The following is a 15,096-nucleotide window of genomic DNA, read 5'->3' on the forward strand; positions in this document are numbered from 1 at the left end:
AGTCGGGGCAAGGGAAACAGAAGAAAGAAAGAAAACAAAACAAATGGGGTAATATCAGATAGGGATGAGTGCTAGGAAGAAATAGCACGATGGCGGTGAAATGAGAGTGGTCAGACAAGAGTTCTGAGGAAGTGACATTTACTCTGAGACCTGAATTATCTGAAGGAGGCTGAGGCAGGGAAATTTGGGGGCAGGATGTCCAGAAATAGGACAAAGCAGAGGCTTCGGGGGAGGAACCAGGTTGTAAGAGACAATGTAAGTAAAAGTCAAGTAAAGGTTATAGCATTAATTTAATGCAATAAGCTTTTACTGTAGTCCACTGTGTGCTAGTAAATGTATTAGGCACAGCGTTCAGAGATCAGTACAGCCTCGGTCTTTAAAGAGCTCACTGTCTAGGAGGAGATAACAGAAAACGGATAGTTTCTCAGCTGATGAAATGGTGCATTTAATCAAGAGGTGAAAAATTAATTTTTATTCATGTTTTTGCAAGTGTGTCCAGCGGTTGCAGAGACACTGCCATAGGAGATCACTCAGGTGCCGAGGTTACGGCGCCTGGTTCAATTTTTCCTTCGCAGCCCCTGGGCCTCTAGGGCTTCGATCCCCCTCCGGGCAGCAGGGTGCGCTATACCGTCTCTCAGGGCTGGCCGGCCGGGTGCCGCGCTCTCTCCACTTTCCTTCTCGCTGCACCGCACTTCCGGTGGCTAGCGTAAGCGGGAGCCGGCAGCTGCGGGCATCTGGTTCCACAGCATGGCGGGGGCGGGGCTGGGTGAGGCGCGCGCCAAGCAGGCCGGGGAGCCCCTCGCCCCGGCCCTTTGAGCCCGGACCGGACAGGTGAGGACTTCTCCTTCCTTGTTTCAGCCTCCAAACCCGTCAGGCCCTCCCCGAGGCCTCTTCGAGTTACCGCCATGGGGCTGCCCCCTTCCCGCCTGACGCCGAGGCCCTGCGGCCCCCGCCTTCCCTCAGAATTCTCTTCCCATTGAGGCCCCGCCCCGGGCTTTTCTTTCCGGGGGCGCCTTGGGCGTGTGTGCCCGCCCCTGGGTATCCCCTTCCCGTTTAGGAAGCCGTCAGAAGGAATTGAGGGTTACGTGCACCTGCCTGCCCGGGGAAACAGACCTAGCAGGGAGGAAGGTCTTGCTTAGTACCGCACGAGTTAGTGGCCCAGTTCAGTCAGGCTTTTTTCTTTCGTTCCATAGATAACGTACGAACGCATGCAGTGGGGCAGCCCTAGTGCTAGGCTCTCTGAAAACTAAGGTGACTGAAGTAGCCATGGTTACGTCCTGCCTGGAGAGGATAGTTTACAGGGGAGTCGAACATTAAACACCTAACCATGCTGCTGAAAGTACAAATTCAAATTGTGGCAATGGCTATGGAAAAGAACAGAAAAAGTAATGGTAAAGCAGCAAAGATCTCTTTCGGCAAGGGTGTCAGAGCAGACTTCCTGAACGAGAGGACACTTGAGCTGCGGCTTGAGAAGTATGGCAAGGGCCAGAGGAAATATATGCTGGGCAGAGCGAACAGCACCTGTGGATATTTGAGTTGGTAAAGAACGTTCAGGAAAGGAGGCTTTCGATGGGTCAAATGCTGTGATGGGCATACAGGATATAATGTTTGTGTACCGGTCAGGAGTTCACCATCTAGTGCCACAGACATAAGTAAAATGCAGAGATGAAGTTGCAAGCGTGGTAAGTGCTAAGAAGGAGAGGTATGGCTGGTGTATTGGTGTTTTATCTGGTGGGAAAGGTTAAGGAGGACTTCTCTCAGGAAGTGATGATTAGGCTGATAACCTGAAACAGGAGTTAACTCGGCAAAGTGAAGAGAAGAGCTTTTTTTAGATTGAGGTGAAGAGCATGTGCCAAGGTTCAGAGGCAGGAGGTAGGCCACTTGTTGAAGAAATGATTAGAGTGAAATGGGAAAAGATGAGGCTGGAGAGGCAGCACTGAGCCTTTGAGGCATCTGGTTGGCACGGCAAGGATTTTGATCCGTATCATTAAGAGCAATGGAAAGATATTTGTTTTAATCTGTAGGGGAAAGGACGTGATCAAAAAAGCATTTTGAAAAGATTGCTCTGGTAAGTGGATTGGAAGTGGATAGGAGTGGATTTAGGGAGACCACTTAGAAGCGGTTGCAATAACGTAGACATGAAGTTATAAAATTTTGGGTAAGGGTACTGGCAGGTCATGATAGAAGAAGGTGGAGCATTAGAGGACTGTTTAGGGGGTAAAATCTCCAGAATTTGGTGACTGATCAGGTATGGGGGCTGAGGGAAAGAGGTATCAAGGGAGACTCTCAGCTTTCTGGTTCCTTTTAGCAGGTGAATGGCCATGCCATTTACTGGACTAGGGAAACGGGTAGAGGGCTTCTGGGAAAAATGTAAGTTACTCTAATGTTTTTCATAACTCCCACTCTGACTAGAAGGGACTTTCATGATGTACTTTTTCTGTATGGTTTGAGTTTATGAGCATGTATTTTATAATTGGAATAACAAGTTGAAAAAGACTAAGAATTCCACCATCTCTCTAAAAACCATAATTGTGTGATGTAAAATATGGAGAGGGAGAGAGAGCACACTGAGAGAAGGGTTAGGAAATTAAGTGTGGATTTTCTGTCCAATTTGGAGCTGAAGCCAGCAGGCCTTCACCTCTACCCACCCCACCCCTCTACTCCCTCCACCACAGTACTGGTGGCTTTTCCCTTAAAAAGACAAATTGGAGAATTTAAGATGGGACTGTTCAAAATATATACAGATTTTTTTTAGAATTAAGCATCTGCTTTGCTTAAAATGATCAATGGCTCTAAGTCGAACAGCTAGTTTACTTTATCTGATTCAGTTATATGTGGTTAGTCTGCTAGATGTTGTCTGATGCCTACTCCTTCTTCCATTCATGGGCCTTACCTGCCTATCGCATCCCCTTCTGGTCTCCCTCTCTGACTCCAGCCCGCATCTTAGTTTCGCAGGGTGCTAGTGTCAGAGGTGTCCTGGGCAGGGATTGAGGGAGGCAGTTTTGTACAGTAGTTGGTATTTTAAAATGCTTAAACCTTACCAGTATGTTTTTTGGACTGTATCAAAATGGGCACATCAACTATGTCACTGTTAAAAGGAGTAGCCGTGTGAAACTCAGCATTGTGTTTATTGTTCAGAAGTGGAGGATATTGCTCACTGTATCATGCCAAGGTCCTTTGAGAAAACTCATGAGAGAGATTTCTTTTAAAATCCATTGATGGGTATTGCTGTGCTTCTTCCAAGCAGCTATTAAGTTTTTATCTTCTTGGCAGTGCAAGTTCTATAACTGACTGTATTTTCCTCTGCCTTGTCTGCTGAGAAAGTCAGAGCCAAATTAGAAGCTTGTCCGTTCTGCAGATCCTGATGGCATGAATTTTTGTGTACTTCAGACTTCATTTTATTGTCCTACCTTTGTTTTCCCTTCACAATGATTATTTTCTAATTAAAAAAAATTCTGAGTAAGCACAAATATTACTTAAAAAACATATGTAATTTTAAAAGAATAATAGTACAATGAATGCTGATTGAAGGAAAAAAATATACACTTAAAAGTGCCAATGTGTCCCTAACTCCCATCCCATTTCTTACTTCCTCAGAGGTAACCACTATTTTGAATTTTATGTTTATGATTCCTTTGCTTTTTGTAATTGTATACCACATATATTTGTATTCTTAAAGTGGAAATTGTTTGAAGCTTATATAAAGGAAATCACATTGTATGTATTCTGTAGCTTGCTTTCTTCATTCAACACTGTGTCTGAGATTCATCTTTGTTGTTATATATAACTGTAGTACATTAATTCATTACTTCATAAGGTTACACTGCTTGGGGAATTGCCTGGCAGTCTAGTGGTTAGGACTCAGCGCTTTCACTGCTGGGGCCTGGGTTCGATCCCTGGGTTCTATCGCTGGTCCGGGAACTAAGATCCTGCAAGCCACGTGGCGTGGCCAAAAAACAAACAAACAAAAACATTAAAAAAAAGAAAAAAGATTCCGCTGTATGAATATGCATGGATGAATTTCTCTAGTCTACTGTTGATGGACATTTGGAGTGTTGTCAGTTTTTGCTGTTGCTAACAGTCCTGCTACAGACATCCTTGTATATGTCTCCTGTTACGTATGTGCAGACACTTCTCTACATCAGGATTTCTCCACCTTAGCACTATTGACATTTTGGGCTGGATGTGAGGGACTGTCCTGTTTACTGTAGGATGTTTGGCATCATCCCTGTCTTCTGTTTGATGGACACCCCAAGCACCCCTTCCTCCCTCCCAAGTTATGACAACCAAAAATATCTTCATATATTACAAAATTGCCCCATTTGGGAACCAGTGCTCAAGATCAGGGGTTGACAGACTTTTTCTGCAAAAGACCAGGTAGTTAATATTTCAGGCTTGTGAGCTGTGTGGTCTTTGGTGTTAATAAATGAACTGTGCCTTTGTAGGGCAAAAGCAGCCATAGGCAAGATGTAAATGAGTGCGTATGACTGTGTTCCAATAAAACTTTATTTATAAAAGTAGGCAGGCAGCCTAGACTGGTCTGAGGCTAGTTGTTTGCAGTCTTTTGGTCTAGTCTAGATCAGTAGGAAATATATTTTATATCCTCACCCAGTGCATGTAACTCACATATGTATTGAAAATATGTGATACAGTTTGGTATTTTCTGTTTTATTCCATTTTTTGAAATGTCAATTAGTATATGCACTAGATTGATTTCAAGCCTCCATCAGTGAGTTGTGACTAACAGTTTGAGAAACTTGATTTGCTCAATCATAAGGTATGCACATTTTTAACTTGACTAGGTAGTATATATACTTATATAAGGCATTTCAGATCTCTTTTAGGAGACAGAATATAAACAAATACCCCATTGTCTGTATGTTTTTATTTCTAAAGTATAGATTGGATAGAGTCACTCCTCTGCTTAAAACCTGTAATAACTTGCATGACGTGGCATACAAAGGATTTTCCAGTCTGTCTGTAATCTGCTTTTCTAGGCTTCTCTTACCACTCTGTGTTTCCTGTGTTCTAACCACTTGGTATTGTGTTTCCCAAATGTGCCATGCTACACTCTTTTTAAGTATATTTTTTAAGCTACCTTCTTTCTGAAATGTTCCTCCTTTATTTTGCCTAGTGAGTTCTTTATCCTTTAAGACCTTTGTCAAATGTTGTTCCATTCATTCATTTAACATATTTGTTAGCATTTACTGTGCCTCAGGCACTGTCCGAGGTGCTGGAGATTCAGCAAGGAATTAGGCAAGGCCCCTGCTGTCCTGTATGGGGGACAAAGATGCTAAAAAGGTAAACAAATGGTTTCAGAAGGTGATAAGGGCTGAAGAAAATAAAACAGTAGGTTGATATGGATGGAAAAAGTCATGACTTTAGGTAAGGTAGTCAGGCAAAAACTCAAGAGTTGCTATTTTGGCTGAGATTTGAATGATGAAACAGACAGCTGTTTCAGCACTTTAAAAATGTTGCTTTGCTTCTTTTTGGTCTCCATAGTTTCTCATGAGACATCCACAGATAAATGAATTGTTGTTCCCTTATAGGTAATGTGTCATTTACGTGGTTGCTTTCAAGATTTTTACTTTGTGTTTTAGTTTTTCACAATTTGACTGTGGTATGCCTGGGCATGGATTTCTTTCTTTCTTTCTTTCTTTTTATTTTAAATAAATTTTTTATTATTTATTTTTGGCTGCGTTGGGTCTTCATTGCTGTGCATGGGCTTTCACTAGTTGCGGCGAGCGGGGGCTACTCATCATTGCGGTGCACGAGCTTCTCATTGTGGTGGCTTCTCTTGTTGCGGAGTACGGGCTCTAGGTGCGTGGGCTTCAGTAGTTGTAGCTCGCGGGCTCTAGAGTGCAGGCTCAGTAGCTGTGGCGCACGGGCTTAGTTGCTCCGTGGTATGTGGGGTCTTCCTGGACCAGGGATTGAACCCGTGTCCCCCGCATTCGCAGGTGGGTTCTTAACCACTGTGCCACCAGGGAAGTCCCTGGGCATGGATTTCTTTGGGTTTATCATGTTTGGGGTTCTCTGAACTTCTGATCTCAGGTTTATATATGTGAGGGTTTATTTCTCAGCTCTTAATTCTGTTCATTGGGTATATTTTTCTGCCTTATGCTAGTACCACACTTTTTTGATTACTGTGGCTTTGTAACAGTTTTTGAAATCAGGGAGTCTGAGTCTTCTAACTTTGTTCTTTTACAAAATTGTTTTGACTCTTCACAGTCCCTTGAGATTACATGTAATTTTTAGGATGAATTTTTCTATTTTTGCCAGAAATGATTTTGGGATTTTGATTGGGATTTTGCATTGAGTTTGTAGATTGCTTTGGGTAGGATGGACATCTTAACAGCCCAATAAATATATTTTTTAAATGAATGCACATTGAATGTGGTATTTACACTGAACAAATTTGATGTAGTTCTAAGGTTTGTTCTGTTGAACATTCCCAACAGCTAAGCATGCTTTGAAGGTATTCCTAGGGAATTAGTTCCTTTCCTCAAATCTGTTTCTAGACTCAAAAATGTCCTGACCACTTTCTAACTATAACTTGGGAAGAAGGAATGCTGATCACTGTCATCTTGGGAGCTCCTAGGTCCAGGATATATGGAAGGAAATCTATTTGACTTGTATATACACAGTTGGCCCTTGAACAACGTAGATTTGAATTGTGCAGGTCCACTTACACATGGATTTTTTTCATCAGTGAATACTGCAGTACTAGACATCCCCAGTTGGTTGAATACGTGGATGTGGAGGAACCATGGATAGGAAGGAACAATGTATACTGAGCTGACTATAAGTTATACTTGGATATTCAGCTTCAGGGGATTGGTGTGCCTAACCCTTGCGTTATTCAAAGGTCAAGTGTGTTTGTGTTTTGGTAAATTTTGTTTTATTTTCTTGACTACTTCTTTACTTCTCCCTGCAGAGATGTGATAATGGATCATCATGTTTCCACCATCAAACCTCGAAGAATCCAAAACCAAAATGTCATTCACCGCCTGGAACGCCGGCGGATCAGTTCAGGCAAGGCAGGCACCCACTGGCACCAGGTCCGAGTGTTCCACCAGAATGTCTTCCCCAACTTCACGGTCGTCAATGTTGAAAAGCCCCCTTGTTTCTTGCGTAAATTCTCACCTGATGGACGCTACTTCATTGCTTTCTCTTCAGACCAGACATCTCTCGAAATCTATGAGTACCAGGGCTGCCAGGCAGCTGAGGACCTACTGCAGGGCTATGAGGGGGAAATCCTGTCCAATGGCAATGACCAGCGGTCAGTCAACATCCGTGGCCGGCTCTTCGAACGCTTTTTCGTCCTGCTGCACATTACCAATGTGGCAGCCAATGGCGAGCACCTGAACCGGGAGTGCAGCCTCTTCACTGATGACTGCCGCTGTGTCATCGTGGGCTCAGCTGCCTATCTCCCAGACGAGCCTCACCCTCCTTTTTATGAGGTATATCGGAACAGTGAGTCCGTGACCCCCAACCCCCGGTCCCCCCTGGAGGACTACTCCCTCCATATCATTGACCTTCATACTGGCCGCTTATGTGATACACGTACCTTCAAGTGTGACAAAGTCGTCCTGTCGCACAACCAAGGGTTGTACTTGTATAAGAACATCCTGGCCATCTTGTCAGTGCAGCAGCAGACCATCCATGTCTTCCAGGTGACTCCTGAAGGCACTTTCATTGATGTGAGGACCATTGGCCGCTTCTGCTATGAGGATGACCTGCTCACTGTGTCAGCTGTTTTTCCTGAGGTGCAGCGGGACAGTCAGACAGGCATGGCCAATCCTTTCAGGGATCCCTTCATCAACTCCCTGAAACACCGGCTGCTCGTGTACCTTTGGCGCCGGGCAGAGCAGGATGGTAGTGCAATGGCCAAGAGGCGCTTCTTCCAGTATTTTGACCAACTGCGGCAGCTGCGCATGTGGAAAATGCAGCTTCTGGATGAAAACCATCTGTTTATCAAGTATACTAGTGAGGATGTCGTAACCCTGCGGGTCACAGATCCATCACAGGTACAAGGTGCTCTCCTGCCCTTTACCCCTCCAGTCTCCTTGGCACAATGGGAAGGTTTCTCTCTTTGCCTATAGCCAGTCTCTCAGAAATAACACATTTTATGTAATCTTGAATTTTTGCTATCTTCGGGCTCATACTTAAAACAGCTCGACTTTTCTAATCATTTCTCAAAATGATTTTTCTCATTTGGACAAATGGAAGCTATATCGTAAGCCATTGACATGTAGGTAGTCAACTCTGTGATTATTACCCTAATTCTTCTGCAGAGCATTTTCAGTACCCTTGAAATGGAAGCCCATATGCTACAGGGTCAAGGTTTGACTCCTGCCTTGATTTTGTTTAAGATTGTGCTTATTGGTCTGCTTAGTTCTGGCAATGAGAATGAACCCACCATACGAAAAAGAAAATCTTCTAAAAATCTAGTCTTTCTTTCCTACTTAAATGATGTCAGTATACTTCCTCACCAAATCTTCTTTAGATTGTAACAGGTAAGTTCATTTGATGGAATTAAGCGTTATGACTGTACTCTGACCTTGCCCATGTGCTGGAACATAGGTTGTGGAGCAGTGAAAAGATCAAAAGGAAGCCAAAAGTTTTGATCTACCAAGTGAATCATCAAGACTGCAGGTTCTGAGGGTTTTTCAGTTTGGGTGAAAGATGTTGGTAGGGGAGAGAGGCATTTCACAAATAGGAATAACGTGGTGTTAAGAGCATGGAAACCTCTAAGACTTTGGGGTTGAAATACCATATTGAAATTCAGGGTAATTTGGGCATTTCCCTTTGAGAAGCTCCTTACTTTAGTGTTGACCAAGTGAGAGACCTACTTTTCTGTACGTTTGTCCCCCCATTCTCCTATTTCCAGAGTGTCTCCTTAGATACTAGTTTGGAAATTTAGAACAGAACAAACCAGTAAACCACGAAGTCAGCTGAGTCTGGTTTCTCTCATTGACTTGCAGCTGATTCTGCCTGTAACAGTTAGAGACTGTATAAAGAATTGTCTCCTAAGACCGTACCAGCCATCCATGGTAAAATGTTTTCTATTATTTTTCTTCTGAATCATACCTTGTATATTCTAAAAAATAAGGGGGGGTGGTGAGTAAAATGGTTAGAGATCATTTTTTTTCTGAATTCTTTTTCTTCTCTATTAATGATGAAGTCACCCATTGAGCCATCATGGGTGAGCCCATCTAGTTCATGTTATGAGTCATGGGAGGTTGTCCGTGAAGCCCTTGACTTCTGTACCCTCCTGTCCTGTATTTCCCAGTCTGGCCTGGTGGGAAGGCTAGTAAATGTTTGTGTAATTCTATATTCACATAATTATGATGGATCCTGGTGAAGCCCTAATATGATCAAAGCGTTGTCCAGGCTTATAGAAAGGACATGTATTTAGGTTTGAGCTATAATTACCTTTTTATTTTGGAGGGAATATGTTGTGTGACTGCTGCATTTGAGATTATCCTTTTTTCCTTTGCTAAAACATGACCTACTTATATCCGGTAGCTACAGTAAGTTGTAGCCAGAAACATTACAAGGGCTCTATGCTTTGCTTACAGAATTTGTAACTTTAAACCCAATCTCTCTGCCCTTGTTATCCTCCCTCCTCCTTTCCCAGTTTAATTTGATAGGTTCCAATAAGGTTAATAAGTAAAAAGTGCACCTAAACACAAAGCCTTGCTAATATTATGGGTATTATTCTCAGGTTACTCTCCAGCCTCTTTAATTTACAGCCAAATTTAATTTCCAGGTGACCGCAAAAGTCATGTAATATAAGCTTTGGGAGGGACTAATTACTATTAAAACAGGTGGGCCAGATGTCTCCAGAAATTGGTAATGGAGATTTAAATTCAATCATAAGAGGCGGAATACTAATCCTAGTGTTCTGAAGACTTCTAGAGTCCTGTTGGAAGCTTGCAGATTGACTCACACTGCCACATTCACTGTGATAAAAACTAGAGGTACCTGGCACTTCCTTGTTAGGCTGAGCAGAGCACTGGAGGTTTAAAGAAGAGGGCCAGTCACCCAGGGGCTTATTCAGAGAAAGCAGTAACTCTGCCACCTATGGCATTTGAATGGTTTTCAAGTTCCCCCTCTGAAATTAATTGTTACGAATCTCAAATGTTTGTTACAAATGCTCTTGGCTGAAAGAACATTTATGAAGAAAGAAATGGAAAATGCTTTTCTGATTTTTCATGTGTTCAGCAGCAGTCCCCTGCTTGGTTACAACTTGCCTAGGTGGACACAGTGTACTTAAGATGTCTTTCTGCATGTTAGAAATATTAAGAGAGAAAAAGAAATGCCCCTAAATTGAACTTTCAACTGTACGTATACAAGAGAAAATAATTTGCCAACAGGCAGCTCCTGGCTACAAATCACTTTCGCAGCAGGAGGGAAAATTAAATCTGGCATTTTAAAAAAGTGGGTTGGGGAGTAAGTAGGGAATAACACTTGGAAGGCAAAATATTAAATTTTCACACAGCTTGAAATGAAAGATTGAAAACCTTCTTATACATATATGCTGAACAACTCAGTAATTCCAGCAGATACAGTGGGAAATCAGGCAACACTGAGCCCCTTGATTGATCAAGTCCACTGAGGCTTCCTCCTTTTCCAGGACCTCTTGGCACCATGTTTCCACCATAGTGCCGGAGTGGAGGTGTTTGCCTGTTTTACTTGGGCAGCTTGATTTTCAACCAAAAAGATATTTGCTAGGCAAGGCATTATACTCAGCTATTCCTTAGGTCTATCTGTTCTTCCGCAGGCATCTTTCTTTGTGGTGTACAATATGGTGACAACAGAGGTGATCGCTGTGTTTGAGAATACATCAGATGAGCTTTTGGAGCTGTTTGAGAACTTCTGTGATCTCTTCCGTAACGCTACCCTGCATAGTGAAGTCCAGTTTCCCTGCTCAGCTTCCAGCAACAATTTTGCACGGCAGATCCAGCGCCGGTAAGCTGTTCCACTAGGCTTAACAAGCTTAATTTTTCTTCAGAAAATTTGTTGGTGTGAAGTCAGCAGTCATTTACTTCAGGAAACCTCATATTCTTTCTGCCCACCTAGGCTTGGGTCAGTCTGCCTGTCATAACCCATTGTGTCATCCTAAACTTCTCTTTTCTCTTTCTTAGCACCTGAGGAATTACTTGTGTGTTGTCCATGATTCCTCCTAGACTGTATGTTAGCTGCAGAAAGATAGAGACCCTGTCTTTGTTTAGTTCATTGCTATATCTTCAGTGGTGCACTGTCAAGCACTTAAATATTTTTTGAATGAATGACTAAGGACATAATTTTATAACTTTTGGTTAAACATGTGTGTTGAACACGTGCATTTATCTCTGTTCCATCCCCAAACCCCACTAAAATGACAATAAAGGAAGAAGAGGGACTTCCCCGGTGGTTCAGTGGTAAAGAATCCGCCTTGCAATGCAGGGGACGCAGGGTCCATCCCTGGTCGAGGAACTAAGATCCCACATGCCACAGGGCAGCTAAGCCCATGTGCCACAACTACTGAGCTCACGCGCCTCAACTAGAGCCCGCGTGCTGCAAAACTACAGAGCCCACGCGCTCTGGAACCCATGCGTCACAAGTACAGAGTCTATGTTCCCTGGAGCCTGCGCTGCACAACTAGAGAAGAGAAAACCCGCATGCCACAACTAGAGAGAAGCCTGCGCGCTGCAACTAAAGATCCTGCATGCCTCAGCGAAGATCCCATATGCTGCAGCTAAGACCCGACACAGCCAAAAGTAAATAAAATAAATAAATAAATAATAAATAAATCTTAAAAAAAAAGAAGAGGTATAAAGCTACAAGAACAAAGAGAATGGGGAGGAGATATCAAGAGAGTTTTAGAAGCTGAAGAGCCAATGGATGAGTGATAACTAACTTGACATATCTCAGAGGACAAAAACTTAAAGACTGTAGAGCTTAGGGACTTCCCTGGTGGTCCAGTGGGTAAGACTCCATCCTCCCAATGCAGGGGGCCTAGGTTCGATCCCTGGTCGGGGAACTAGATCTTGCATACATGCCACAACTAAGAGTTCGTGTGACACAACTAAGAAGTCTGTGTGCCACAACTAGGAAGCCCTCATGCCACAACTAAGAGTACATTGCTGTACCTAAACAATCCCGCATGCTGCAACTAAGACCCAGAGCAGCCAAAATTAAAAAAAAAAAAAAAAAAGCAGAGTTTATCCATCAAGAAATAAGTTGCCCTGCACCAGAGAGCTCTGGAAAAGTTCAAGAAATTGGAGGCCCTACATACCTCTGGAGGATTGGATGACTTTTTTTTTTTTTCCGGCCATGCCACGTGGATTGTGGGATCTTAGTTCCCCAACCAGGGATCAAACCCGTGTCCCCTGCAGTGGAAGCTTGGAGTCCTAACCCACTGGACCACCAGGGAGGTCCCTGGATGACATTCTTAAAAGGAGCAATCAGATGCTCTAGCTCCTTTCTTTAAGCCTACACTGCCAAATGACTGTCTCTTCCCCACCTCATCAAAAGGCTAGAGGTTTATTCTCTGGAGAAATTGCACCGTGCAGGCTCTGGTTTCATGTTCATGAGGCATGGCTGAGAGTAGGGATGAGACATGTCATGCTTAAAACAAGAATTAAGTGAAAATTGTCATACTGTTGGGGAAGACTCCTATCCCTCTTATCAGTTATGGCATCCAAGCTTATACTCCCCAGGCAGGAGATTAGAGATAAATTCCTCAGGGAAACTGACCAACCCGAAGAAGAGACACTTGGAGGCCCCTCTTAAAACACCTAGGTCACCCTAAATTGATACCCACCTGTTATGAACCAGAGCTGCTCATAATTATCTGAATACGTTATTGTGAAATGACTAGTTATTTTGGACCAAGGACTCAATTCTACTCTAGTCAGTCAGTGCCTGGTCACATTGCACATACCTAAATTGCTTCCCCAACCTTAGCCAGTTATGGAGAATATCTGCTTTAGGTTCCAATATAGATCAGACCAGAGTGAGTGGATGAATCAGAATAAGCGTTACTGCCACTGGGAAAAACAAGCAAAGCAGACACCTAATTCAGTGGCATTGTATTTATACAGAATGACAGTAATTGATTAAAAATAGGTGGATATTGATTTTCAGACAACTAAACATGCCTTTTTTTCTCTGGTTCACACAAATTTTCTGCCTTACTAGCATCTCTATTCAGTATAGAAGGATTTTTGGGAGCAGAACATGGATCAGATCTTGCTTTTTTCATTTTGAAATGAATTGTTGTCTTTTAAAATTAACTTTAAAATTAAGCAGATTATTATCGACTAGTAACAAAAACTGGGTACACTCCGTTAAAACATCAAAGAAGTCACTAGAAGGTAAGCTCCATGAGGGCAGGGATTTTTGTCTGTTATATACACTGCCATATCCACAGCACCTAGGCCGGTGTCTTTCATGTGGGAGGAGCATGTTAGATATTTGTTGAATGAATAATGTCATCAGGAATTAGAGGAAGCTATGTTTTCTGAAAATTTATTTCACAATGTACCTATAATTAAGTGAAATGGTAGGAAGCTCTGGAAGAGAAAACAAAAGGTTAAAGAGAAAGGTGGCATTCTAGCTTTGTTATCTTCAAAATTTTGCTTCATACCAGCAAAGATTTTGAAAAACCATAGATACCCTCATGCATCAACTATTAAGTTAATCTTTAAACTTTTTACTGTTAAATTTAAATAGTTGCAAAGGATGCAATTTTCAATGTATTAAACATTGACATTTTTTAAAAAAGCATTACAAGATATAATTGGCATATAACATTGGCTAAGTTGAAGGTAGCCAATGTTATATGCCATTTTAAATATATCCAAGGGAATCTAATACCATAGTAATTTAGTATTCTATTTCACATAAAAAGTACAGAACAAGTATAGACTTCCCTGGTGGTCCAGTGGTTAAGACTCTGTGCTCCCACTGCAAAGGGCGGGGGTTAGATCTCTGGTCAGGGAACTAAGATCCCGCATGCCGCATGGCGCGGCCAAAAGAAGAAAAAAAACATACAGAGCAAGTTATTCCTGTACTGTTTGAAATTTTATATTTCTTTTTCTTTTCAAATTCATATGTCTGTTCTATCTCCCCCAGAGAATTGTGTCCTAATAACATTTTATTAATCATCTTATCATACTTTGCTGCATTGAAAATATAGTGTACATATAAATCAAAATTATTTTTTATTTCTTGTGAACACATGGATTTGAATGCTCAATTTTACAGTTTTCAATAAACTTTTGGTAAAAATAAATGAAAATGGATTCTATTTTAGGTTAGAATAAATGTTTAAGAAAAAATGGACATCAGGGATCATGAGTCACTTAAAGCCTTTATCTTAAAAGATAGAGACCAAATAAAACAAACAGTATAAAAAATAAAGAAACAACATGGTAGTCACTGAAATAATTTAAACTATAAAAACAGGAACATTCCTAGAACAGTAATGCTAAGTGAGATGCTTTAGAAATTTAAACTTTGTTAGATATAGTTTAGGAACTCTCCAAGAAAGTAGAATACAAAGATGAGTAGGAAAATGGGAGAGAGGTGATAAAAATTTAGAGGATTTTCTCAGGAGGTCCAATATCTGGCTAATTTCAGAAGGAGCAGTAGAAAAATGAAGGGGAGGAAATAATGTAAACAGTTTTCTTTTTCCTTTTTTTAAAATCTATCTATCTATCTATCTATCTACCTATCTATCTATCTATCTATCTATCTATCTATCTATCTATATATATTTTTTGGCCATACGTGGGCCTCTCACTGCCGCGGCCTCTCCTGCTGCAGAGCACAGGCTCTGGACGCGCAGGCTCAGCGGCCATGGCTCACGGGCCCAGCCGCTCCGCAGCATGTGGGATCTTCCCGGACCAGGGCATGAACCCGTGTCCCCTGCATCGGCAGGTGGACTTTCAACCGCTGCGCCACCAGGGAAGCCCGCTAATCTATATATTTTTATTTTTGGCTGTGTTGGGTCTTCTCTGCTGTGTGTGAGCTTTCTCTAGTTGCAGCGAGTGGTGGCTACTCTTCATTGTGGTGCGAGGGCTTCTCATTGCGGTGGCTTCTCTT

At 42.3% G+C, this 15,096-nt stretch overlaps 1 protein-coding gene across 2 annotated transcripts in view; it reads left to right on the plus strand.

Annotated features, from left to right (window-relative positions):
- Positions 1-704: 704 nt before the first annotated feature.
- DET1 (DET1 partner of COP1 E3 ubiquitin ligase) overlaps positions 705-15,096 on the plus strand; it is a 51,264-nt gene continuing 36,872 nt past the window's right edge. For both annotated transcript variants that reach the window (XM_070044853.1, XM_030878678.3), the window contains exons 1-4: positions 705-831; positions 6,935-8,027; positions 8,985-9,053; positions 10,787-10,974. In XM_070044853.1, coding sequence (XP_069900954.1) covers positions 6,945-8,027; positions 8,985-9,053; positions 10,787-10,974 — 1,340 coding nt within the window. In that variant the 5' untranslated portion in view covers positions 705-831; positions 6,935-6,944. The remainder of the gene's footprint in view (positions 832-6,934; positions 8,028-8,984; positions 9,054-10,786; positions 10,975-15,096) is intronic.

This window comes from Globicephala melas, chromosome 2, assembly GCF_963455315.2.
Source record: "Globicephala melas chromosome 2, mGloMel1.2, whole genome shotgun sequence".
NCBI classification, from domain to species: domain Eukaryota; kingdom Metazoa; phylum Chordata; class Mammalia; order Artiodactyla; family Delphinidae; genus Globicephala; species Globicephala melas.